The sequence below is a fragment of the Meles meles genome, chromosome 16 (genome assembly GCF_922984935.1).
Source record: "Meles meles chromosome 16, mMelMel3.1 paternal haplotype, whole genome shotgun sequence".
NCBI lineage: Eukaryota > Metazoa > Chordata > Mammalia > Carnivora > Mustelidae > Meles > Meles meles.
This window is the reverse complement of record NC_060081.1, coordinates 65,218,962-65,246,150: the sequence shown is the minus strand read 5'-3', so window position 1 is coordinate 65,246,150 and position 27,189 is coordinate 65,218,962. Positions and strand designations below refer to the sequence as shown.

The 27,189-nt window shown below is 52.1% G+C and overlaps 1 protein-coding gene across 13 annotated transcripts in view; it reads left to right on the top strand.

Annotated features, from left to right (window-relative positions):
• Positions 1–27,189, top strand: part of PTPRT (protein tyrosine phosphatase receptor type T) — a 1,093,025-nt gene that overhangs the window by 1,025,875 nt on the left and 39,961 nt on the right. For 7 of the 13 annotated variants that reach the window (XM_045981314.1, XM_045981313.1, XM_045981310.1 and 4 more), the window contains 9 exons: positions 1,463–1,539; positions 9,613–9,649; positions 11,048–11,145; positions 13,437–13,496; positions 14,201–14,317; positions 18,561–18,715; positions 22,071–22,206; positions 24,445–24,594; positions 26,040–26,213. In XM_045981314.1, coding sequence (XP_045837270.1) covers positions 1,463–1,539; positions 9,613–9,649; positions 11,048–11,145; positions 13,437–13,496; positions 14,201–14,317; positions 18,561–18,715; positions 22,071–22,206; positions 24,445–24,594; positions 26,040–26,213 — 1,004 coding nt within the window. The remainder of the gene's footprint in view (positions 1–1,462; positions 1,540–9,612; positions 9,650–11,047; positions 11,146–13,436; positions 13,497–14,200; positions 14,318–18,560; positions 18,716–22,070; positions 22,207–24,444; positions 24,595–26,039; positions 26,214–27,189) is intronic. The other 6 variants (XM_045981319.1, XM_045981318.1, XM_045981317.1 and 3 more) reach the window with 1 other exon arrangement.

Below are 27,189 nucleotides of genomic sequence, written 5' to 3'. Positions count from 1 at the left end.
AATCTCGCCTCTACCCTCTGCCCCACTGTTCCCAGGGGGTAACATCTCCTTGCTAGCACTGATCTCTGAGTTACACAGCCTCTCTCTGGCTTCTCAGCTCTTCCATCACGGGCTAACCAATTCTCTGGCATTAATTCCCCCCGCCATGAACACTTGAAGTCGTCTCCAACATCCTATTTAGACCCCTTGTTGGAAGCAGGAGTTTCTGAGCTCAGAATTAGTTTCACCATGCACGGGCCATTTGGCCAGTCAGTCCTTGGGAGCCTCAGTGTCCTCATTTGTAACAGGGCTATGCTGCTTGTCTCCCAGGCTCACTGCGAGAGTCCAGCGAGGTGATCCATTCGTATGCTAAGGATTTGTCTAGTGCCTGCTGCAAGTGGAGGCCCAGAGGATGAAACAGGGAACAAAGCGCTAATGACCCTGTTCTCGGGGGCTTCCTGTTCATAGTAATAGATGTGCCCCTTAAACTGCAGAGGGCTGCATGTGTCTTAGCAGGATATGCTGACCCAGCCTCCTGATCCCAGGGACACTCGCAGATGCTCTGAGCGCTCCAGCCCACTTGCTGGGCACCCTATCCCTGTCCTAGACTGGGCAGCAGAAGCAGGGACATGTAGCGATGGGTGACAGGGACCCAGACAGCCCGCTGAGCCCCTCCTCCCTCCAGACCCAGCCAGGTTGTTCCGTTCATGTGCATCCTTAGCGTGTCACCATTTGCCTTAATTAGTTGTAAAGAATTAGCCTGATTCTTCTGCACAAGGGGTTTTTTTCTTAACGGTGCTTATTTGATGTTATTTGAAGTTAACGTGCCATTGACTAAACCCTGAAAATCTTGTTTATGCCTGGATTGTGTCTGAAATGGCATTCTCCATAACATGTTTTTAGTTATTGATGACCTCTTTTATAATGACAGAGCCTGCTTCCCTTGAATGATTGTATTGATAACAATATGTGGCCAACAATCTATTTGCAACAGTTCTCCAAGCGACAAAGGGAGAGCATTTGCGCACATGAAGAAAATAGGCAAATTTGCTGTTTTTAAGCAATAATGAAAACATGTTAGTTCGGATCCAACGCTTCTCGCTTCCTAAGTGTTCTGATCTCTCTCACGGTGTTGTGTGAAGAAGGTATTTACACTGCCCTTTTAATGACAAAAATCACGAAGACTTAAAGAAGCAGGTGACTCACCCAGGTGGGTCATGATGAGTGTTAGAAAGGCAGGTGGAAAAGAGAGAAGGAGCACACACAGTGCTTTCTAAGGCACAGCGACCTCCCTGAGCCTCAACTGCCTCATTTTTAAATGGGAATGATAACAGGGTGGGACCAGGGGTCAAATGAGAGAAGGCATGGGAAGCAGCCCAATGCCCATACTACTAACACACGGGAGCCTTGCAGGTGGGCAGTGCTGGCCCCTCGCCACAGCGCCTCACCACCCACCTCCTTGTTTTTTGCTATCTCTCTGCAGATGACCATTCCCGGGTGAGGCTGCTGGTGCTGGATGGAGATCCGCATTCCGACTACATCAACGCCAACTACATTGATGTGAGAGTCTCCACGGGGCTGGGCAGTGGGGCTCTGGGGTTGGTTGTAACAGGCTCGAGACCCATGGCTGTCCCCCAGCCTCTCCCCCAACAAGGTGGCCCTCCTAGAACGTGTCCAGAGGGGTCCAGCCCCTCCCTGATTTATGTAATTAGCATAACCCACATTGATTATCCTTCTGAAGCTGTATCCTCTTTGGAGCTGGCTGGAGTAGCCCACTCCGTGGGGCCTCAGGACAGCTGCCCGTCTTGTTCCTTCACCCATTAATTCATTTGTACATGTGTCTGTTTGTCCATCCATTCATTCATTCGAAGGTATAGCCATTTATGCAACACAAATTTAAAAGTGCCTGTTGTGTGCCAGATGCTATGAGAACCATAAAACTTAGAGCGCCATGGTCTCTACCCTTTAAAACCTGAGCAGGATGATAAGCTATGCACATCAATAATTCCAGGGCAAACTGGAAAGTGGTAAGTGTCATATGTTCAGATAAAATGCTGCAGGGATTCAGAGGTGGGGGAAAAATCACTTTTTTCATCAGGAATGCAAAATGTGATATGAACCAAAGCTTCAAGCACAGGATGAATTTAAAATATAAAGAGGGCAAAGATGGGGCCTCTAGTTAGAACAGCACAAGCGAAAATGTAGCAGCTGGAGCCAGAGCGTCTGTAGTGGCTCAGAGTGAGCAGAGCAGAGACTATGTCATGGGGATAGTGGAAAATAAGGTTGGAGCTAGGTCATCAGTGGTTTGCCATCAAACTTAGAAAGCCGGGCTTGATTCTGTAGGCAAGAGAAAGCTGTTTGAAGTTTTGATCGTGGAGGTGACCAGTGCAGAGCTAAGCTTTGGGATGATTTATCTATTGCCAAGGATAGGAAAGATCCAAGGGAAGAACATCCGGGATCCAGACACCCAGTTAGGGAAGGAGATTGCTTCACCATGGAAGCAAGAGTTTGCAAAAGGGGAACATGGCTGCCAGGGATATAGATGGAGGTCCTCTTGCAACCGGTGCAAGCCAGGCTTTTCAGGACCTCAGCTAGGAGCCTGAAGGCCTTGACGAATGCCGGAGCTCCTCTTGGTCCCTCTGATGCCCAAGTGTTTCTAGAGACAGGCTATGAAGTGGAGAGGTGTGCGTTTGAATTCCCCCTAATCTGGGCCAATCCAGATGATTCATTGATTCAACAAATATTTATGGAGCCTGGTGTTAGTCATTTGTCTCTTTGCTCTCAGATCTATTTCTTGTCCTTCCCTGTTCTGCTTTGCATTGCTTATCTAAGTATGTGTGCGATGGTGTGCCTGTGTGAGTGTATATGTGTGTGTGTGTGTGTGTGTGTGTGTGTGTGTGTGTGTGTGTGTGCGTGCGCGCGTGAGTGGCAGGAAGGAGAGCAAGCTGACCCCCACAGAGAAGGTGCTGATGGGAGATTGGAGGGTGAAAGGAAAGCTGGTGTCCGGCTTCTCCCTCACTTGCCTGGGGTGGCAGCTCCAGCAGTGGCCGCACCCCGGCTTGGGCACCAGCTTCCACCAGAATTCCCGCCTCTGCCAGGCAAACCCAGCTCTGGAGTCTGGCAGCTTCTCTGTCTCCCGTCATCCACTTGTTCTAGGGGCGGTCACAGTCTCCTGCTGGTGCCAGTCTCTGTGTTGTCCCTCTGTTGCCTGATTAGCATCTCAGCTCCACTATCACTGATGTCCCCAGTGCCCCATGTGGAATTCCCTGCGTCTGAAACATCCAGAGCGGTTTCAAGTCCCCAGCGAGACCCTGGCTTTACAGAGAGCCTAACTGTGGCCAGGACCTGGGGCTGGAGTTTCCGTGGAAGTCAGGGTCAACACAGACTCTGTCCCCGTGGCCCTCCCAGGAAAGTTCACAGGGAGATGGCCAGTTCAGAGCCGCCCGTCTCCAGCCTGGACAAAGCACTCTGAGTATCTGCCCATCATAGCTACAGCCTCTCCTTCATGCATCTAGAATTCATTTCTCAAATACTGAGCAGGTCCTCCACTGTGTGCTGGAAATCTAAACCTGAAAAGGGACTCAGTCTGGTAAGGGAGTTGGGTAAGAAAAGAGACCCTCATAGAGCAGGGCCTGTGCAAACATTAAGGAAAACCAAAGCTTTGGTTCGGGTGGGGGTGGGTAGTCAAGGGAGCCTTCCTGGAGGAGGTGACACAATGCTGCCTTAGCCAAAGAGTAAGAGTCCAATGGGCAGGGGCGCCTGGGTGGCTCAGTGGGTTAAAGCCTCTGCCTTCGGCTCAGGTCATGATCTCAGGATGCTGGGATCGAGCCCCACATCCGGCTCTTTGCTCAGCGGGGAGCCTACTTCCTCCTCTCTCTCTGCCTGCCTCTCTGTCTACTTGTGATTTCTCTCTGTGTCAAATAAATAAATCTTAAAAAAAAAAAAAGAGTCCAATGGGCAAGAAGGAGTGACAGAACCTAAGATCACCTCTTGTGTATCAACATTACTTTAACTAGGACCACAACCTCACAAAGCAAACGCCATTACTACCCATTCCCAGGTGAGTTAGTTGAGGCTTTTGATTAGTTATGTAACTTATCGAGGATCTCACTGCTAGGATATGCAGGAGAAGGGCGCAGAAGTCTGATCAAGGGTCACTTCCCCACCGTATTCTGCTGGCTTAAATAAGAGCAGAGCCATGACAACAGCCAGTGGCTCTTAATGAGTCATGTTTGGGCCCTGTGATGGGTGGTTTCAAAGGAGACAATTTATGGAGGCCACTCAGTAGCCCCCCAGGTTAGGTAATCATCCCCATTTTTTCAGAAAGGGAAGCTGAGATTGAAGATGTTGCAAAGTGTGGGGTGCCTGGGTGACTCTGTTAGTTAAGCATCCCACTCTTGATTTCAGCTTGGGTCATGATCTCAGGGTCATGAGATGGAGCCCCGTGTCAGCCTCTGTGCTGAGTGTGGAGCCTGCTTGGGATTCTCTTTCTCCCTCTCCCTCTGTCGCTTCCCCCCACCCCTCTGTTTCTCTCTCCCTCCCAAAAACAAAACAAAAAAAAGTTTAAAGAGATTACAGAGCTTTAGTAAGGCCATGGGTCTGGTCAGCAGTAGAACCAAACTAGGAACCAGACCAGACCAGTTCCCAGTGCCGGGCCTTTCCTCCTGTTCTCCCCATCCACTCCCAGATAGCACCTTGCATCCCGCTCATAGTTGGGACTCAGCATGCAATTAACCAGACTGAACAGAACTTCCTTCTGGTTTCCCCTTGAACTTGTCTACAGCTGAGTACTTGTGACAACCCCAAAGGCCCACATGGGGACTGCCAGCCTCATATATAGCATTTGTCATCTGAGTGGTAACCCTCCCACAAAAGTGACTTTCCTAGAAAGACTCTTCCCTAGATAAACAAAGTTGCGCAAACATCTGACTACAGTCAGAGCCAAGACGCACTTGGGTATGTTATAGGCAACAAATGAAATTGCTTTAAATGCAGGTAAGTCTCTGTGATGTCAACACTGAAAACGCCTCCCATTCCTGCCAGGTTCTAGCATCATTACAGTGCATTCTGCAAGCCTTTAAGGATAAGAAACCAGGGGTTGAGGTTGCTCAGGGTTGCATGGCTAGAATCCAGTTCTCTGTGCACTAAGCACACCCCACCACCTTCTCCCTCTCGGAAAGGTAGATTGTGCAGACAGGCCAGCCTCTGCTAGATGCTGTCTTCATAAGTGACGCTGGGCTCTGTTGGCTCTCAGTGGTCAGAGTCAAATGTTCATGAGACCAGAGTCATGAATTCAGCCGTTGCTGGGCCTGTTGAGTCCAGACCTTTCTGTGTACTAGCCTTATCATCTTATTTACTTGTTCTGATACCTGTAAAACGGGATAATAATGCTACCCCGGCAGAATATGATAACCGATGTATCTGTCAGTCTCCCCTTAGGAAACAGGCTCACTCAAAGGGAGTAATGGGAGGTGGGGGGTTAACAAGGTAGGAACAGGGTTAAAGGAAACCAGTAGGGTGGGGTGCAGTATCCCCGAGCTAGAAGGGGTGACCTCTTACAGAGAGTCAGTGCCAACCTCAGCAGTCTGATGGGGACAGATCTAGAAGAACATACCCCCCCAGCCTTCCATGGCCTCTGAGCTCCTGCTTCTGCCCCCTTCCCATTGGCTGAACCCAACTGGAAACCAGAAGTCACAAAACCCCATGATGTTGTCCATACAGGTCAGCATCCAGCCCACAGCATAGAGCAGAGTCTGGAAGGGAAAGGCGGGAACATGGCGGGGGAAGCATGTACCAAGTACAAGCACCTCCTCGCACACTGTTACCAATATGGGGTGGAGTCGGGGGTGGGGAGTCCCACGTATTATGAACCTACCATGTTCTCCAGCAAACTTAAAATGCCTGGAGTCCTTTTGGGGATTCCTGGCAAGACACAGCCTAGATAGCTCCCTAGGTCCTCACTCTTGCCCTGCTCTCCCCCCACTGAAATCCTCTTGACATTTGCTCTCAGAAGAGCTAACTGCCCTCACTGGAGTCATTTATCCCCAGTTGGATCTTGACGATCCATTACAACAACTCCATTTGGATAACGAGCTGGATGGGGCCAGCCCTGTCTGTGCCTTCAGAGGCCGTGGCTCCGCTCCCTTCCGAAACATCCCGCCGGCGGTTTGTTCGCACGCCCGAGAATGGATTGGCCACTTGAATCTGTTACAAATTACCAGTCTGGAAATAAATATCGTATCTGGGTCCCCAGTAAGTAACAGATGCAGGAGTTCAGAGTGAGATAAATGCGTTTTGGATGCAAGCCTCTTTCCCATTGCTCACAGACGGATGGAGGCAGGCCCGGCGCTGGTTTGCAGTCGATCTGTGTGCTGTGTAGGTGGGACTTCAACGAACTCAAAGTTCGTTTAAGGTTCGGAAGTTTTCTGCACCGGTTCTTGGCAAATCCCCAGTAAAGCCCCAGTCAAGCAGTAGATTTCCTTTTATCTGCATTGCTGAGGAATCTCGTGGTTAGAATGTTTTCTCTTTGGGGACCCGATGGGGTCTTGGAGACCAGAGAGGGCCCCATGCAGCATGGGGATGGGGCACACAAGCATGTGTGCATTTGATATGTGTTGATCAAGGCTGATGGCTCAGGCCGACTTGTGGGTGCTGGGGACACAGCCCTGTCTTGCTGGTGCGCTCGCTGTGCTGGGGAGACAGACAACGAACATGTCCACAACCAAGGAACATCCTACCCTTGGGTGATAAGTGCCCTGAAAAAAAGGAAACCAGAGAAATGTGAAAGGGGCCAACAGGGTGGTCGGCAGGGGGGCTCTCTGTGAAGTGGTTGACAGCCGAGCAGATGCCCGGGAGCAGGGAGAGAGCAAACTGCCCAGCTCACCGGGGCCAGACACGGCCGGCCCAGGGAATGCCCTGTGTGAAGGCCTTTGCATGGAAACATGACTCCTGTGTCCCAAGAAGAGCAGGACAGCCCGTGAGCCAGGGCAAGAGTGGTAGGAACCGGGCATGCTGCAGGAGAGAGGAGACAGGAACACCATTAAGAGTGTCCCAGTGTCACCTCTGAGACCCGCCGATGCAGACATGCCGCCCACCGGCCTTTGCTGAAGACTGCTCCCAGCTCTGAGCGTAGGCTCCACCGCCCAAAGGAGTAAGAGGACAAAAGCCGTATTGCCGCTCATGTGCTCTGTGTGTTGGTTGGGCACACGTGGAAGCCTGCAGGACTGCTCGGGGAGGAAGGCTCATTTGAGGTGCCATGCAGGGAAACAGGGACATGGGGCTCATGGGAGGGCATGGACAGTGACAATTGCCAGTGAGGCTAGAGACAGATGATGAGTCCTGAGGTAGGACATTTGGACATGATTGCACAGACAGTGGGGGGCTACTGCAGGCTGTTTGGTAGGGAAATACCAGAATCCGATATGCACTGGTGAGTTCACTCTGGTCGGAAGCAGACGGGCAGTGGGACCAGCCTGGAGGCAGGGAGGCCGGCAAGCTGCGGCTCAGGTCAGGAAGGACAAGGACCGCAAGTAGGAGTTGATGATGCCGGTGGCGGAAGAGGGTAGGCTTGAGAAACCACACCCTTCCACACTCTAGGGGACTATCTTCTGTTCCCAAACCTAATCAAGAAAACCCCTGGAGTCTAATTCTTCCTGTAAGCCTCGGAACCCCTATCCATCTTTCTTGAAGGAACAAAGAGCTCTGGTCCCTCTCACCTCCCTTCCTACCTCTCATGTCTCAGAGAGGGGCTCAATTTTCCATTAGAGGCAGAGCAGTGAGGAGGGACGGGCTCCCGATCTCACCATCACCCAGCGGTCAACACAGACGCTTAGTCATGGTAAGCACCCCATGAATGTTTGCCAGATGACCAATAAAGTAAATAACAAGATAAAGTCATATATGCTAAATCTTGGACTATAGTGCCTGGGGCATAGTGACTGCCATGTAATCTTATTAGCAATGCTACAGTGTAAGTCTAAGAACCCCCATTTGAGTGTAAAAGATCAATGGAGACACAAGGAGGTTAGGTGTTAGCCGCAAAACAAGAGTCAGAGCCGGGATGCGAACCGAGGCCACCAGGTCCAGAGTGTGTGCACGTGACCCCCTCCAGCGGTACCTAATTTAGCTGTGCTCGCAGCCACTTGTTTATTGGACATTTGCTCTGAGTCTCACACTGTGCAAGTCCCTATAGACATTTTTTTTTTAAACTGAGAGGAGGCAGTGTTTGTCCTCAAGAAGCTGATGACTTCTCTAAGAAGTTATCACACCAGGAGTTTAGATGGGGCTGTTGATTCCTGAGGACTGTGGTTAATCCACCGGTTCTGGCCACGCCACTGGCCCTGGGTTGGTGCTGACAGTGAACTCAGGCATCTCTAGAGTATTCCCAACAGTTAGAAGGTAGCTACTCAATATTTATGGGGCAAGGGGAAGACTGAGCTGGAGAAATATGCCAGGGGTTCAAAAATGCGTCTTTGAATCAGAAAGTGGATCCGGGACTTGAAAGATGCCACATCTGTTTTACCATAAACCACACAGATGGTGATTCTGGCTCATTTCCTGAGTGAGAGGGCCTTGAGGCAGCTCATTCCCCCCTCCCCCGCCCCCAACAGGATGGAAAGACTGATCACCAACAATGCAGACAAAACTAGGGATTCGTCAACCGTTTGGGCTGGTTTCCTCCTGAGATGGTTAACCATAAAGCAAAGTGGATTTCTGGGCCGTCCATGACCTCTCCGCCAGCAGGATCCCTTACTGGCATCTGTAGTTTGAAAACGCATCCATCCGTCCATTCATTCACTCGCTCATGTGTTCATTCCATAAATACTAACTAGGTACTGAATGGAAATCTTTGTCTAAAACGTGACCTCTACCCAGTACGGTATAATTCCTCTCTGGAACTAGAAAGAGCATCCCCCAGGAGTCATCATACCCAGGCAAAAGAGAAGGCTCTTCTTCCCCAGTGATGAGGGTGATGGAGCACAGAGGAGCCCCACACCAGGGCGTGGCAGGGCCTCCTGGGGCACTGAAATACACAGACATATCAGAAACTGGTCTCTGAACCAGAAAGTGGCTTTATCATCCTCTAGGTCACACCTGCATGCCCCCCTCCCACCCCGATGAGTGGGACTTCCAATTCCAAGCCCCATTATGTGACACAGAGAGGCACTGTGGCATTCTTCCCAAATTTTTTCCCCTAATCATTACTAATGCAAGGGGCCAATGATGCAATGGTTTTCTTCTGTCAAGGGCCCTACAGTGACTCACACAGTGTTCTGCACACAGTTAGGACCCAGGAGAGACTTTTTGATGGTTTGTATCCCACAGGAACCCCAAAATTCCTTCTCTACCTTTCTGGGTGCATGGGCATAGGTAACGGCCACCCAGTTTTGCTTCCACGGCAAGCCTGTATGGGCCCCTCCCAAGTAACTATTACAATGGTGAACTCATTGATTTTAATAAGAGTTTTCCATGCGTTACCTAATTTCATCTTCGCCACTTCTCTGGGAAGTGTCTGATGCTCTTTTCATTTTTGCCTGTGAGGAAAGCATGTCTTGGAAAGCATAGCTATTAATATTGTGGTGTCTGCGAGCTTTGACTGGAGGCCCTTCACTCTGCTTCTCTCCTGTCATCCAGGGATACCATCGACCTCGGCACTACATTGCAACGCAGGGTAAGTGCCCTCCTTTCCCTCAAAGCTGTCCTTGCCCTTCACTGGAAGAGAGGAATGGGCTGCTGCCAGCAAAGAAGTCACACGGGTGTAGGGCTGGAGAGCCTCCAGGGGTGTCTAGGAGCATCCATTTGTTTGGGAAGGAAAGAGGTGACGAATTCAGCTCTAGGTGGAGAGATATGTGTAAGAGATGAAGGAGGTACAGCTGGGAAATGGTCACAGGCAGGGCAGACCCGAAGCCTCAGCCTCAGGCATGTGCCCCAGGGATCCACCATCTGGAGCTAAAGCTGATGGTGCCTGATCTCCTGAACGATCGTGCGCCTAGAAGAGAGAAGTACTCAGCCGTTCTGGAAAACAACTCTGACAGTACATTATCAGAGGCTTCAAAATGATCCTACCTCCCAAGCCCTTTGGGGAAGAAATCCTGCGGATCATCAGATAGGTGGGCAGTCACATATACAGAGATACTCGTCACAGTGTTATCTGCAATAGGAAAAAAGTGAAAAGTCTTCAATGCCCAACAGTTGGTAGCTTGTTTAAGATAAAGTAGGATACTTCCATATTATAGACAATTATGCAGTGAACATGTACCATGCTTGGTAAGAATTTTTAAGAGCATGCAAAATGCATATAATAATGCATATAATAATGTATTTATTATAGCAAATGCATATGTATAAATACATACACATGTACATATATATACACACACACACACATACACACATACACAGGAAAACGCTATTGAGATTTTTGTTTCAAATACATGTATTTCTTTTGTAATTGTAAAAGCGATGAAGGCCCAAGACATTGAAAGAGAAATTTCCAAGGAAACTGTGTTGGACTCTCAGATCCTCTCTCCCTCTCCTTGTCCATTTCTTTTCCCTCCCTGCTGTTGGGGCTCCGGGGAATGCTCCCTGTGTTTGTCAAGCTCAAAATCAGGCCTGTACTGTTTGCACTGTGAGCATCCAGCTCCTGGCAGCTTCCTGTCCTCCTGCCTGCCCCCTGAAACTCCAATTTCCTCCCTGACTCTCATTGAGGTCCTAGAGCCCAGTTTTTATGAAAACTCCCTTAAGCTATATTATTAACCCATAATATAGTCCCTATAAGGTGATGGATGGGGGCAAGTGGGGCTGGGGGACAGCCCCTGAGCAGGACAGAGGAGGGAAGAGGAAAGGCTGTGCGTATTTCCATGGGTGCTGCAGACCATACTCGTTGGGAATGCCGCTTTGCTTTCCTACTCCAGCCCCAGTCTCAGTGACTCGGGTGTCCCAGCGGGGATCATCTGTCCTCGCTCTCGCTTGCCTATGCAGAGCCTGGACGGACCAACCAGGAGGGACAGCCTCCTGGCTGCCTCCTTGCACTTGTGGTCTTTGACCCTGTCGCCTTCTCTGTCCTCAGGTCCGATGCAGGAGACTGTCAAGGACTTTTGGAGAATGATCTGGCAGGAGAACTCAGCCAGCATCGTCATGGTCACGAACCTTGTGGAAGTGGGCAGGGTAAGCCCCTCCCGCAGTCACCTGGACAGAGGTTGCTGGCCTTGTCCTCCTGAGCATCTCTCTGTGCTGTGCCTTATGGCATGTGCCCCTGCTCAACACTTCACTCACAACCACCCGCGTGGGAGAAATCCTCACCCCTGCTTCCCATTCGGGGAATACGGCCTTTCCTTCCAAGTCACCCTTTTCTCCACCCTCGCTCGGTTGATGACGTCATCTCATACCCTTTGGGGAAATGAAAGCCATCAGACATGAACGCTCATCTTCACACCACAAAGCCACAATCCTACTTGCATCTCTGACCATCTTCTCATTCTTCCCCTCTGTTATCAGGGTGAACCATAAAAAAGGGCCATTTTTGTTGACCCAAATGGTAGACTCTGCTGTTTCTAAAGGCTCAGCCTCCTACAACGGAAGAAGTGACTCTTGCCCTTTCAAAGGCAATCCCAGTGCCTTGAATCCCAGATTCTATGCAAGATGTTCTCATTTCCCCTCTCCCTCAAAAAGTCACTCTTTCTCTCATTGCTGGATTATTCCCCTGAACATACAAAACATCCTGAGTACCTTCCCCCTGAAAATACAAAGCAGGCAAACAAAAAGGATTCTCTTGTCCCTGCTTTTCTGCCAGACTTTGAAGACACACACAGGCTCCGTTTCTCCACTCCCGTTCTCTTCTCCCCTCTCCATCCCACCCATAGTGAGACGGTCAGTATCACCAGCATCCTTCATGTTGACGAATTCAACCACCACTTCTTTCTTCTCATTGAACTCAATCTCTCCGAGATCCGACCTTTTGCTCCCTTACCTCTAAATCCTTTATAGTCCTCAGGGTTCAGGCCTTGGTCTCCTGCTCTGCTCTATCTCGACTCTCTCCTCTGTTGTCCTTAGCTAATCCTAGGGCTTGGAGATGGGACTGCTATGCCCGGCTTGCTTTTGCTCACTTGGTAAACTGCGGAATGTGGGTGGGTGGGCTGTTGGGTTGAAAGGCAGGGTGCACAACACTAGAAGAAAGAGGGCTTCTCTACTTACCATAGGACTAACCGGAGAGGGGCCAGGTAAGTTTTTGTTTTGGCAAAGGACCAGATAACCCATTAAAATAAAGAGTCCTGGCCTCCAAGATCATGGGAGAGAGAATCTGGGCTGTCTTCATAATCAGGAGAGGGCTGTGAACATCTCGTGGCCTCAAAGTGTTCTGGGGCCAGGAGAGACTTTATCCTTGAGCCCACTCTCACTTCATCCCATCCCCAGCTTTACAGATGAGGAAACAGGCCCAGAGGGGCTGGAGCACCTACCCCTTAGTCCTCTAGCCGGAGCCCAGCCATGATCTCTGACTCTTAACTCTCCTGCTAGTATCATAGCCCCTCCACTCACCACTGCTCCCCAAGGACCCAGACCCGGAGAGCAGCTACCACAGACAAAGAGGCCAGGATAGGATTTAACAATTCAGAAGCAAATTCCACCCTGTTCTATAAAATGTCCCGTCTTGGAGACAGATTCCCTCGATGGACAGATCACAAATCTAATTTGGATCTGGGGAGGGAACAGGGGAGCAGCCTCTTGACGGAAGTCCTGCCAGGAGGAACTACTGTGCCTGACGCTCCCTGTGCATTTTTTCATTTTGACTCTGACAATTGCACGGGACCATGTTTCTGGTAATTATCCTGGGGGCCTGGCTTTGCATCATGGCTCCATCCCTCCCCGACCCTGGACAATTTTCTTAGCCTCCCAATGCTTCTGCTTCCTCATCCGTAGAACAGGGTGATAATCATATCTGTAAAGGTCGTAGTGATAAGTGATTAAAATAATACACGGAAGGAATTCGTAGAACACTCAGCAAGCGGTGTGGGATGCAGCGAGCTGTGAGTGAGCGTTAGCTGCCCGTACGAATAGTTCAGTTGAGCCTCGGAGAGATTTCAACACTTTTTGGAAGCTGCCAGCTGTTAGAACCAAGCAATGCATTCATTTGCCTGCCAAGCCTGTTGCGCTATACCAGCGTTTCCCTAAGTGGGTTCCATGGGATGCTAGTCTGCAGGATGCCTAGTGAGAAGAGGGTTCCATGGTTAAATACGTTTGGGAAATGCTGTGCACTCTTTGCCCCTCTCGGAGAGTCGAAACCACATTAGCGTTAGCACGTTCAACAAGCTGAGGAGTCTTGTAGCAGAGCGGCCTGTTTAACTTTGTATAATCCAGCATTTCCCAAACTCATTTGACCACAAAACCTTTTTTTTGTTTGTTTTTTTTTGTTTGTTTCTTGTTTTTGTTTTTGTTTTTTTTTTTTACCTAACACCTATTAGCACCCAGCGGAACACACTGTGGGAAATGCCACTGTAGGCCGCGCGGCGTCCCCCGGAATGGTAATGCTTTTGTTCTTTTTAGGGGAAAACAGTGATCTCTTTTTCCTCCCGCGGAGTGTGACCTAGAGTCCAGTGTGGGACTGGCTTGTCGCTGGCATCTGCACCCACCGCCCGGGCAGGGAGCCTTTGTGCAGACCCTTCCCTTTGGGTCCCGCTCCTTGCATCCGTCTCCCAGCTGAGAGCCTTTCTCCTTCCAGCCCCCAGTCACCACCTCTGGATGTTAATGGCCCTCTCCCCACCCCCTCCGCTTCCCACCTTTGATTCTCATCTCTGTTCCGCTGATGCTGCCCCACGGCCCCACCTGATCTAGCAGAAAGAGGGCTCAGCCAGAGGTAGAACACCGGCCCGGTGACCTGGGACCAGGTACTGGACCTCCCGCCTCGAGCTTTGTTTCTGTCTGTAAGTGGGGTAACACCACCTGGCTATCTCACCTCGACTGATTTGCTCACCTAGTGTGATAATGGACTTGGAGATTTTAAGGAGCTCTGCGGAAGAAGGTACTACCATTATTCCTAACAGCTCCAGTTCCTTTGGGAGAGGGCATGGCCCTGTGCGGTTTGCCAGTCCCTGGCGAGCTGACAGCCCCTTGGACCGAAATTCCACCCAAATCGCCCTTGGGTTTATCGGAACAGGAAGGCCGGACGAGGCCGCTGCTTGCGCTCAGCCACGCCCTCATCGGTCCTTGTCTCTGTCCTTCCCTGCAGGTGAAGTGTGTGCGATACTGGCCAGATGACACGGAGGTCTATGGGGACATTAAAGTCAGCCTGATTGAGACTGAGCCCCTGGCCGAGTATGTCATACGCACCTTCACCGTCCAGAAGGTAAGCTTCCCGGCAGCTGCAGGGAGCCTGTCTACTGGGCAAGCTGGTTTGTTTGTTCATTCAACACACTGGTTGAGTGAGGGTCTTCTCTGTGCCCACCCTGTGCCTGCCACCAGGGACAGATCAGCGATTGAGTTGATGTGGATCCTGTTCCAGAGGCTGCCCCCCTCTAGCAGGAGGGACAAACAGAATTCAGCAGGCAAACAAATGGACTAAATGCCGTAAGATGATAAAAGCAATGGAAGAAACCTGCCACAAATGAAGACAAGATGAGGTGGTCAGAGAGGGCTTCCTGGAGGAGGGGGCATTTAGGCAGCCAAAGGAGAATGAGAAAGTCAGCTGAGGGAAGAGCAGGAGGAACCCTATGCCAGGCAGAAAGAAACAAACACACAGAGTCACAGGGAAAGAAGATTTCCACATGTTCCAGGCTTGTGGTTTTCAACTGGTGGTGATTTTGTCCCCCCGGGAGAAGCTTGGCAATGTCTAGGGACATTTTTAGTTCTCAGACCTGAGGAAGGAAGGGTGTTGCTGGCATCCGTGGATGGAGGCCAGCGATGCTGATGAACATCCCACAATGCACAAGACACCCAGCCCCCAACAACAGAGGATTATCTAGCCCCAAATGTCCATGACGTCAGGATTGAGAAGTGCTGGATTAGGTATTGAAAGGAACCTGGGCTGGCAGAAGCTTGATAAGCAGGAACAAGATAGCAAATAAGATTTATCATTTAATTCCTATTATGATGATCACTAACACTTATTGAACAATTACTAAAGCAGGTGCTTTTCTAAGTTCTTTGCGTACATAAAGTCATTGAATCCAACAACCTCTTGAGAGAGGTACTATTATTACTCCCATCTTATAGGGGAAGAAAATTAGGCACAGAATATGTATGTCATTTGTCCCACATTGCCCAGCTGCGAGCTGGCTGAACCACATTCCCACCTCAACCCCTGACTTGAAGCTCACTGCCCCTTCCACTACTCTATACTTGCCATTTTCTGGAAGCATCCACACGGATGGACCATGTGACCACAGAGCCAGGGATGCAGAAGCACTGGGGATTCACTGCTCTGAGAGCTGTGCTGTTGGGGTTCGGACAAGTCCCTGGGGGGACCAAAGCAGGCACATACACAGGACCAAAGGTGCACACATGGCTGATACAGGGCACACTGCTCCTGGCAGCCCCCCCTCCAAGCCTAATGCTCTTAAAGGACTGCATCTGTCGACTCAGTCAAAGAGCCAGGAGCGAAGGGCACTTCTCCGTGACAACAGGTACCCCAGTGTGGCTTTAGGTCGGGTTCCTTAGAAGCAGAGCCTGAGACAAGGATTTGGGTACAGATGGTGTATCCAGGGACCACTCTCAAGAGAAACTTACAGGAGAGGGAGGGAGACAGGAGGGAGAAGAGGAAGGACCTGGGCAAGGACAGAGTCTTCAGCGGAGTCTAACCTAGGCCTGATCCACAGGGGCTGCCAGAGCAGGACCTGCACCCCAGACGTGGCCCCCTTGCTTCTATCTGCCCACTGGCTGTGGACCAGCCACTGAGAGGTCACCTGCAGCGCAAGCCAGATCCTGTGGGCTGAGGGCACTTCTCCAGAAAAGGGGATTCACTCTCAGCCAGCACTCCTACAGCAGAGGCCCGGGGAGGTAGACCCTAGAGGAGGATCTGCCATGGATGCAGTTAGTGCAGGGAGTGAGATGAGTAGTGGGGACAGGGGAGCCCATCCTGGGCTCCACACCTAAGCAGGGAGGCCTCGAAGAACCACAGGCAGGTGCCCAGCAAACACTGCCCAGGTCCTTAGCTCAAAATTGGTTCCTGAGCCAGGGACCCCGAAATAGTAGACAGGAAGTGGTGTCCACCCTTGAAGAGAGCATAGTCCCACCCGGGAGGGAGGAGCCCTGATCCACGACCTCAGTGGAGGTGGTAAGGGCTGGAACAAGGGCTTCCCTAGGCTGAGCTGACCTGGAGAATGGAATGAAACCCTGAGTGTTGCTGAAGCTGTTTCTTCTCCTTCAGCTTCTGTGTCGGTACCTCCATCTGGGCCTTTGTTCACTCCCGCCTGGACCCCCTCCCCAGCCTCCTACAGGGCTCTCTGCCTCCACTCTTACCCCATTTTAGTTTGGGTTTCTGGGAAGCTGAGCCTGCGGCAGGGCTTTGGGTGTGCTTGCTGAAGCTTGAGGAGGAGCTCTGAGAAGGGGAGGAAGGGAGGCGGGGCAGGGCAGGGCAGTGGAAGGAGCCAAGCCAGGACCTGCTCTCAGCTGGAGACCTAACTAAGGCAGCTGGGTCCCACGGGAGCTCTGGGGCAGGAGCTCCCCCACACACTTGATCCTGTCTTGAGGTCACCCAACATCCTGTTTTCCCCAGGACCATCCTGGCTTTAGTAGGAAAAGTCCCATGTCCCAGGAAACCTCTCAGTCCTGAGCAGACTCACCAAGTCAGCTGGTCACTCTGCTGTCCTGTCAGCCCCTGAATGCCAGCTGCCCACTCCCACCCCCAAGGGAAGGGGCTCCTGGTTGGCTGAGCAATTCTCTGAAGAAGGGGGGAGCTGTGGGCATCTGCAGCCAAGACTCAGGAGCTAGAGATGGGGGTCCTGGCCCAGGAATGGGGATCTGGGAGGGTGCCATCAGTGCCTCCTGCACTGCCCTCCAGCATTCCCACTCCACTCCAGGCTGTGCATAGCCCCCAACACAACCCTCCCAAAATGCAAGGGTGATGATGTACTTCCCCTTCCAGGCAACCTCCCCAGAACCCCAGCGAGACCCCGTGTGGGATGCAGGGCCTGCCAGCAACAGGCACCCGCCCAGCCTCCCTCCCACAGTCCCTCTGTCCACCCTTGCCAGTCTTCCACTTCCCCCCGGGGGTGCCCTGTTTGTGATTCTGTGCGTGTGCTGTGCTAAGTCCTGTCCCTGTGACGTTACCTGGGCTGCCTCTCTGCCTGGGAGTCCTGCCATCTCTTTAGTGGGGCAACACTCAGGCCTCAGCGTCTCATAGTGACTAGGAGTGCAGACCGTGGGGTCCAACAGCCAGGGTCCAGACTGGGTTACAACTTGCGAGTTGTGTGACCTCGTTTTGTTCCTTCACCTGGCTTAGCCTCGATTTCCTCATCTGCAAAACAGAGACAACATAAGGACTGGTATGAGGATTAAATGAGTTAGTACATTGAAATGTGCAGAAGAGTAATAGGCCTGCAGTCTGTGCTTAATAAATGTTAGCTACTGTTTTCACTATTAATGTCTTTCAAGACTCAGGTCATGCATCACCTCCTCCAGGAAGCCTTCTCTGATTTCTCCTTCCCCAGCTGGGGTTACCTGATGCTCCTTTAAGCACTTCAATAGGTTATTCAGTTAGGAGCCTTCCTCTCCAGCTAGACCATGAGCCGCTGCAGGGACGGGGACTGTGGCTTTTATTGCTGCCTTCGCAGTGCCTAACACAAGGGTTGGCACAGATTAACCCTCGGTGAATCTTCCTTAATGAAAGAATGATCAAACACTCTTCCTATTCGTTACTCTCCGCATATCTGCAGGGGATCGCAAGGTAGGAGAAAGTAGGTAAGGGCACTGCATAAGCACAGGCCCCGAGGTGACACCTGACTACGGCCTGGGCAGAGAAGTGCCCTTAGCCTGCAGGGTGTTAGTGAAGAGTGGTAGGAGGGGAAGGGGAAGCGACCAGAGCCCCAGGCTCCACTACCCCCATCAGTCAGAGACGCTCTGCTTTTATTTGTTCCCTGCCTTATGATTCTAAATAAGAATCTAATGAATAGAGGAGTCTGACACATTTTTTAAAACTTGAAAGCCATGAAGATAGGGAGGGTCACAGACCCCAGTCACTGAAAGGCCTCGTGTTCCACTGGAAGTGACTTGAACTTGGTGTTTAAGACCAACCTTTCTTTGAGTCTGTTCTGCTGAATAGAAGGCCCATGACACCCTTGTCAAAAGGACTAATACTGTGGGTGTATTATAATGCCCCCTTGGGGATGCAGAGTGTACAGCCCACTGAAGGCTCTGAGAAGTCCTGCAGCAAAGCCACTACCTTTCCAGTATCTATTTCCGTGGCTCCCAGATCCAGCAGATCACAGAAGTCACCCTTTTTGGCAATCCTTGCTCACCTGGCAGGATCTTGTCTTCCCCCACGGCAGGGAGGCTGGCTCTGGCCCCTCCATGCAGCAGCTGTGCTCCCTGTGGGTGCTGGGCGGGCATATGAGGGTGGCAGCTGGAGGAACAGAGGCCTGTTATCTCCTCAGAAAGGCTACCATGAGATCCGGGAGCTCCGCCTCTTCCACTTCACCAGCTGGCCTGACCACGGCGTCCCCTGCTATGCCACCGGCCTCCTGGGCTTCGTGCGCCAGGTCAAGTTCCTGAACCCCCCCGAAGCTGGGCCCATAGTGGTCCACTGCAGGTAAGCACTGCGCTCCATCTCCAAACAATGCTACTTCCGTGGTGCTGCTGTCAGTGAGGGAGACACATTCTTTCCAGTGGCCTTTCTCCTTTGCCTTTAAGACTGCCCTGCCTGTCCCCAAGCCCAGCCCAGATCTCAGGGTCTGCTGACAATAATAACAACAACAACAACAAAGTAATAGTAACAGTACCAGTGGGTATCATCACTGTTACCCTGAAATATTAAAGCCCCCTGGGGACGTGGGCTCACACTGACAGCGTCTGTTACATGTACACTTTGCACACTCCTCACGCAGCCTGGAGGGGTGGGCGCTAGTTTCCTACCCATTCTACAGATGAGAACATCAAGATGCCGAGAAGGTGGACCATTTGCTCCGGTCATGCAGGTGTAAGCCAGCAGCGCTGGGAGTGGACAGGCTTTTGTCCAGAGGCTCGCCCTCGGCTGCATGTCACAGCAGCAGGGGAGCCTCCGTGCAAGCGTGCAGCTCTTCAGTTCTGTTATTTTAAAAATCAATTTCTGGCCTGCAGGGTCCTTAACAGAGAGTAAATGGACAGCACCAGGCTTTACCTTGTTATGGAGAAGAGGTATTTTCAGCTCTGACCTAGAAAGTCACATGGGGAGTGACTGGGATGTCCTCCAGTCCTCCTAAATGGAGATGAAGTGTAATGTCAAGGGCATTAAAAATTGGACCAGACCTGAAGGCCAGCTGGCCTACATACTCCTGCCTCCCTCTTCCAGTGTGACCTTGGGCCCAGGCCACCTTTTCAAACCCTGTGTGTTCTTAACTTAGGCCTGCCCTGGCAGTGTCCATCTCAGTCAAGGTCATGAGTGAAGCCAAGGAGGGACTCCACAAACTGCAGGCATCTCAGGGCCAACCTCTTGTCACTTGACATCTGTTTACCCTCCCCACATGAGCAGGTGGGAATTAGAGACCCCGTTTCACAGATGAGGTCACTGAGGGTTGGGAGGTCACAGTCACCAGCAGCCCTGGGCTAAGCCTGTTGCGTATATCCTCTGTTTTACGGCTCATGACAGCTCAAGGACAGTAGAATATTAGCCCCCAAGTCCGGTGTCCCAGAGGGCAGCCAGATCAGGGGGAAGGGAGGAAGGGAGATGATTTATCCGCCTCTCCTTGCACAACAGCCCTGTCTTTCCTCCAGAGCCAATCCGCCTAACACACCTGGCACAGTGGTCTCCACTCCCGGGGCCATTCTGAAGATGCAACGTGCTGGCTGACCTATACGCAGTGCCTAGGAGAAGTCCTGACAACTCATAAGCACTTAAAAACACTACTGTTCTCTGTCTCTAATACTGGTCCATTCCGCCAGACTGTTAATTCTTCAGAGCGGAAACCATGTCTGCTTATCTTCATAACCCCACTCCTAATCCCAGCATCCAGCGCTTACTGGACACTCCATAAATATTCGTTGAATAGAAGTGGCTACCGTTTACTGAGAAATTGCAACGTTGGTAGGCATAGGGCTGGATAATTTACATGCACCCATGCTTTTTCAGCATCATGTCGTGCAATGTACATGTATTGGGCTATCGACACTACAGGGTGGGTCTATTTATTATTATCAGCCTCGTTTCATGGTAGTTGTTATTGAAAGCCAGAAAGGTCAAGTCATTTACCCAAAGTCACACAGCTAGTAAGTGGTTGAGCTAGGACTGGGTTCCAGGGGTCTGACCCCAAGTATGATGAGCTCAGCTGCTGTGTGAGGCTGAAATACAGCTCAGGTCCTCTGGAGAACCCGACGGGGAGGCAGGTTGTATGTGTGAGGCTTACGGCCCCCGGGCAGGTTGTTCACTGGTGGTGGATCCAAGATTCAAAACCAGGTCAGGCTGTTTGCTTTCCCTAACACAGGTGGAGGAGGAGCCTTCTGGAAGAGGCAGATGAGTGGCTGTTTATGCCCCCTCCTAGACCCTGAGGCTTACTTGCTGCATCCCTTCTGGGGGGGTCTGGCCTGGGGTGTGGAAAGGTACAAATACAAGTTGAACTTCACCACTTTAAACCATGAAATTTTACTAAGAACCAAGACTGCTTCCCATGGGTTTGTTTTCCAGATCATTGTGGGTGGCGGTTCCCGCCGGCCTGTCCTGCTGGGTTTATGGTCAGCCAGTCCTGCTCTTGTCCTGCCCCATCGCTTGTTTCCCTAGGGGAAGCAAGATGTGAGAACACAGCCAGCATGGGCCTCCTTGCTAACTTGGCCTTCGCTTCTTAAATTACGTGCACTTAAGGCCAGTGTTCTCTTTGTCTCTGGTTCGGAGTCATGCCTGGAACCCAGCACAGATCGGGGAAAGGCTGGTCGTGGTCCATGGGTCATGTGGAGTTCTTTTGCTATTTTGTACTTGGTCTGAGATCTTCCTAAAGGAAGCCACCAGTGATCAGAATTGAGCATGTATCAGAATCAGAGTAGGTCTACCAGACAAGGGCTTGGGGCTCTCACCTATTCTAGCTGAAGACTGCTCCTGGCTCACGTTCCTGGGAAAACAGGTGCCCCTAGAGCCAAACCTGGGGCTTGCCACGTGGGACCTCGGATTCACTCTGCCTCTGGGCCCACTCAGAGGATCTGCCTTCCCACCTCCTCCCTTCTGTTCCCGCATCTCTCCTTCCTTGCTTCCATCTGTCAGCCTGCCTGCTGACAAAGGGAAAAAGACAAAAGGGGGAGTGGGGAAGACATGTTTATTAAGCATCTCCAGCACGCTAGGCACCATGCCTTGTACGATATAGACCGGTGAGCTTCACCCACTGGAGGGGGAAAGAGCGAGCGGATGTGTTGCCAAAGCATATGCATTTTGTGCTACGACTGTTACCTTATCTAAGAGCACAGACCCAAGAGCCGGATGGCTGGGGTGAAAGTCCCACCTCCACCGCATGCCAGCTCTGTGACCTTGAGCAAGGTCAGCTCTCTGCGCCTCGCTTTTCTCATGTGTAAAATGGGGTGAGAAACTTCCCAATACCCTCACAAGGGATTTAATAGGTAACGTTTGTAAAAGCACTTAGAACAATGTCTGGCACTTTGTAAGCATTAAGTAAGTCCTTGCTAAATGGGGACAACAAAAGTAAGCATGTTCTGATAAAACAGCCCCCATGGCAAGCATTGCTCTCCCATTTTACAGAAGAGAACGCAGAGGCTCTAAGTTCATTCACTTGCTCGGGGTCTCACAGCAGCGCTGGGATTCAGACTGTTGTGTCTGGCCTCTGCAGCCTGCTGCCCCTCTACAGGGTTCTTGGGGCAGGGCTGAGTGGTTGGTGGAGGCAGGGAGGTCCTGCCTCCCTACTCCCTCCTACTACTCTCTCCCTCCCTACTCCCCACCCGAGGTCCGTAACAGACACTGTCCTCTTTTCCAGTGCTGGAGCCGGGAGGACCGGCTGCTTCATCGCCATCGACACCATGCTCGACATGGCAGAGAACGAAGGGGTAGTGGACATCTTCAACTGTGTGCGTGAGCTCCGGGCCCAGAGAGTCAACCTGGTGCAGACAGAGGTGAGTCCTGGGGGACTGAGCAGGCCAGCCAGCTGCAGCCCTGGCCAGGGAGAAGCAGGGTCGAACAGACACCCACGAGTGGGGACATCCTATAGAAAGAGACATGGGGATGAGAGAAGTGGAGGGAGAGCATACCTGGCTTGCTACACTGGGACCACAGGAGAAGCTAAGACACAGCTGCTGACCCAAGCACTTGCATCAGTGGGGGTGAGTTCCCCAGCTCTGAGGGCATCCAAGCAGGGACTGAATGGCAACTTTCAAGGATTCTTTGAATAGTATTCCTGCCCTGAGGGAAGGAGAAGAGAGAGAAGGATTGGCACTTCCTGAATGCCTACTGTGTTCCAGGCACAGTCCCTGCTGGAATGAGTTCATCAACAAAATTATTGAGTACTGGGGCTGGGTTCTAGAGATTCCAAAGGAGACAACACATACCCCCTGCTTTTGAGGGAAAAGCAAACCTTCAGGCATCCCTCTGTTCAGATAGAGAGCCCAAGACCCAAGGAAAATGGGAGGAGTTCATCTTTTTTTTTTTTTTAAGATTTTATTTATTTATTTGATAGAGAGAGATCACAAGTAGGCAGAGAGGCAGGCAGAGGAGAGGAGGAAGCAAGCTCCCTGCTGAGCAGAGAGCCAGATACGGGACTCGATCCCAGGACCCTGAGATCATGACCCAAGCCAAAGGCAGAGGCTTAACCCACTGAGCCACCCAGGTGCCCTGGGAGGAGTTCATCTTTATTGTTGAGCACCTACTAGGTGACAGGCATCACGCTAGGTGCTTTATATTCGGGATATTATGTGTATTCCTCACAACAAGCCTATGGGGCGGCTCCTACTAGTATCCCCATTTTACAGATAAAGGGCCCCCAAGTCCTCACACAGGTGGACAGTGGTGGAACCTGGGTACATGTGACCCCAAGGCCCACGCACTTTTCCCTAATCCATACTCTCTTGTTAGGCAGCCTTTTCTGCCCACCCTACTCCTCAAAGCCATGGCTAGTTCTTCTTATAATGAGCCCATTGCCTGGTTCTAGGGAAGACTGTGGGTGCCCAGGCAGGCAGCTAGGGCAGATAAGAAGCTATGTCCTTCATCGGTCCTGCAAAGGGAAGTTTGGGCTTTGGGCCTGGCCAGCCACTGCCAGCTCCGTGGAGAATCCCCCCACTTACAAGCATATACACATAAGAGCCCACTGTGGGCTCCGAGCTAACTTCCACAGGCTAGCGTCTACACTCGATGAGGCTGCAGGAAAGCCGAGTGGCTGCTTTCTCTGTTCCCAGATTCATGCTTGCGGAAGACAGGGTCCCTGCTGTCTGGTGCAGAGACAGGCATTCAGATCGATCATCGTGATGCATCTGGATAAGTGTTGGATGCAGAGATGGGCCAAGTCACTCAACAAATTTTGGTTTTGGGCCTGGGACAATAGCAACTGCTTCCACCTGGTGGGTTTGCAGAAGACTTTCCAGAGGGAATGAAGCAGAGGGGCCATAGCAACAGGGACACGGGGTTCCAGGGGAGGAGAACAGCAGAAGCAAAGGACACAGGTGGCAGAGGGGCCCGGGGCTCGGGAGCAGACCCTGAGACAAGGCATGTGGTTGATTTGGGAGGCGATCCCGAGACTCACAGGTCGGAAAGCAAAGAGAAGGAAAGGAAGCCAGGCTGCGAGCCACTGCTGAGGGGATTTGCAAGCTGTTTCACCCTGTGGACACCTGGATCTCAAGCCTGCTGGGAGTTCTGAGGGAGTAGGAAACATGCCCTCCCAAATATCCTGGGACAGAAGGAGCTTAGGTGTTTCTGCCCCAAGTCTCCGGCAGACACTGCGTGAGGGCTCCTTCCTGGAGTGCTGACTCTCCTGCCTTGCTGGCTCACCCTGGGCACAGCCCCAGTGCGCTCCTAGGACCAGAAGAAATCCCCCAGCATGAACCTCAGGTGCTCGTGGTTAGCAGCCTCCAAGGTAGAGGTGACCGCCAAGGGGACAGAGGCAGGCACCATTAGCCCGTGCTGCGGCAGGTCCAGAAGTTTCTGTCATCAGTGACTACACTGCTTGGTCCCACAGTGTAGTCTCGCCCTTGCTGAGGCAATCACGAAGAATCAGGGAAGCTTTGCCTTTCGGGGCTGGAGAGGGTGCCACGATCTAAATCCTGCCCATCCTTCCCAGCCATGGGGTTACGTGTGGGCAACACATGCCCAGGCCACTCTTCTTCTTACCCAGACCCCTCTCTCTCCCCTCCATGGCGTGGCAGGAGCAGTACGTGTTCGTGCATGACGCCATCCTGGAAGCGTGCCTGTGCGGCAACACCGCCATCCCCGTGTGCGAGTTCCGCTCTCTCTACTACAATATCAGCAGGCTGGACCCCCAGACCAACTCCAGCCAGATCAAAGACGAATTTCAGGTAAGACAAGGCCTGGGCTCTGTGACCTTCAGACCTACTTCAGTGGCACTGAGCACATCCGTGGGGTTTTCTTCGTGAGAACGGATAAGCCCAGTGCTTCCAGTGTCTGCGGCTATAGAAAACTGCAGAATGAATTCCAGAACATTCCACGCACAACCGTGAACCGCTATGAACCAGTCACTCATTGACTGTTGACACTTGTTTTTTAACTGGGATCCTGTGTTTGAACTAATGGAGTTCTAGCTAGTGCAAGTCGTGGGTGGAGACGAGTTTCTAAATTCAGGTGTGAGTTTCATGCCCCACCATCCCTAGGGGGACTCGGGTTTTCTTGCCATTTCTGCACAATTGGAGTGCGTGTGTCCTAGATCCTCACTACTACCCAGAGTGGGGTCTGGAGGCCAACACCATCAGCTGATGACCTGAGAGGTCATCAGAATGTAGCATCCTGGGTCCCACCCACAGCTTCTGAACCAGAGTGTGCAGGGTAACAAGATCTCCAGATGACTTGTCTGCACGTGAGACTTTGAGAAGCACCGTCCCAGAGCTCAGCTCAGCTCAGACATAGCACATCTGTACCTGGCAGCCCAGGTGGCCAGAATGGTGGCGACTTGGTCTGGAGGCCTGGACGTGAATCACTGAGTAAGCCAAGAGTCCAGCCTGTTGTCCTCAGGTCCGTGCCGGGGTCATCCCTGGGCAACGGGAGCTGAGAACCAGGCATCAGGAAGCAAGGAAGTTCCAGGAATTGAGGGGCAAGTCCTCGGCCATGATTCCACAGGCAGATACCCTAGCCAGCCAGTACCCCCGTGCTCCCTCAAAAGGAAGCTTTACTGATTGGGAGGGGAGAGACGGAGGCCACAGCCCCATCCTGGGTGCACCTAGCATCTGGTCTCCTGGCTGGACGATTCAGCTCTGGGCCCATGCTTGCAAGACTCACTCTGCAGAACACAGCCCTGGAGTTTCTACACTCCTAGATCTTGCCCCCTGGGGGTCTCTCACCCATCCTGAGCAGCTCATTCTAAAAGCCGCTCTCTCTGAGAGGAGCATTGGGTAAATCCTTTCCCTCCTTCCAGGACACTTCAATGGAGGCATAAACACTCCTTAGAGATTCCCCAGCCCCACCCCTACCCTCTGACCTCCTGGCTGGCCCAACCTTTACAGAGATGAGCCGGTTGGCAGGTGTTGGTGGCCCGTGTCTGCTCTGTGCATGGGCATGCTGCCTCTGTAGCCTTAGCATCAGGGTGTCATACAGTCCCGATAGGGAGATGGCAGCACGTCACATGGGAGAGGAACAAGCCCTGGGGTGGGGGTGGGATGGTGGGGTGACTGGAGAGCCAAGCTTGGAGGATGGAGACAGGATGGTGTAGGTTGAGTTTGAACTTCACTGTCTGCTCTGTTTGAGGCACCCGCCTGAGCAGTGCCTACCTGTCTGTCTTTGTGCCCTACAGACCCTCAACATCGTGACCCCCCGTGTCCGGCCCGAGGACTGCAGCATCGGGCTCCTGCCTCGGAATCACGATAAGAACCGGAGCATGGATGTCCTGCCTCTGGACCGCTGCCTGCCCTTCCTTATCTCGGTGGATGGAGAGCCCAGCAACTACGTCAATGCCGCACTGATGGACGTAAGCTGAGCCCTGGCTGGCACTCGCTGGAAAGTTCCTTTTAGGTGGAGATGGCTGGAGCCCAGGGCACCGACACCCCTCGCCACCACCCCCCAGCCAGCCTCTCCTTGCTCCCGATCTTCTGGCCCCAAGACCTCTGCTGCCTCGAAGGCTCTGCTCCAAACCTATAGACAAGCTGTGTTCTGGGCTCTTTGCTCCCATATAAGCCGGGAAAGAATGGCGAAAGGCATAAAGTGTGTGTCCATGACAGCAGAGTGCAGGCCTGCCCAGTCCCCCTTCCTGCTGCCTCGGGAGCTGACTCTCAGTCCTCCGTTCAGTTCAGGAAACATTCTCTATCCCAGGCCTTGGCCTGAGCCCTGAGAATGCAGGGGTACAGACATAGGTTCTGCCCTCGAGGAGCTCCCAGATAACTCCTGTGCAGAGGCAAGAATGAGACTGACAGGTTGCTGGACAAGTGATGGGATGTGGCAGAAGGGGCACAGAAGGGGACAGGCCATGGTCCTGACTGTCCCGTCAGGGGCACTATCTCCTGCTTTCTCAGCATCAAGTCCAAGAAGGGCACTCCCACCCTGACCTGGCGGAGGAGTCATGACCCTAGTGAGGAGGTCACATCCTTGCCCCAGTGGATCCTTGCTCCTGACTCATAGGCTTCCCTGCTGGTCCTTCATCTCCTTCCGGTGGTCATCCCTCCACCTTCTGGATGTAGAGATGTTTGTGGCAGGAAGGAGCCATGGATCATCTGGTCTCATCCTTGTACTTTTCAGCAAAAGAAACTGAGGCCAGAAAGAGGAAGAGACTTGCTCAAGGTCACCGGGAAAGCTAGTGGTAGAGCCAGAACTCAGAACTCACACTCTAGAATTCATTCCATGGGCCTCCCCACAGTTTGTGCAATCCAGGAAGACACAGACGTCTTGCCTTCCGAGGCTCCGGACCAAGAATACCATTGCCTGATTGGAGTTAAGCCCTTCCAGGCCCC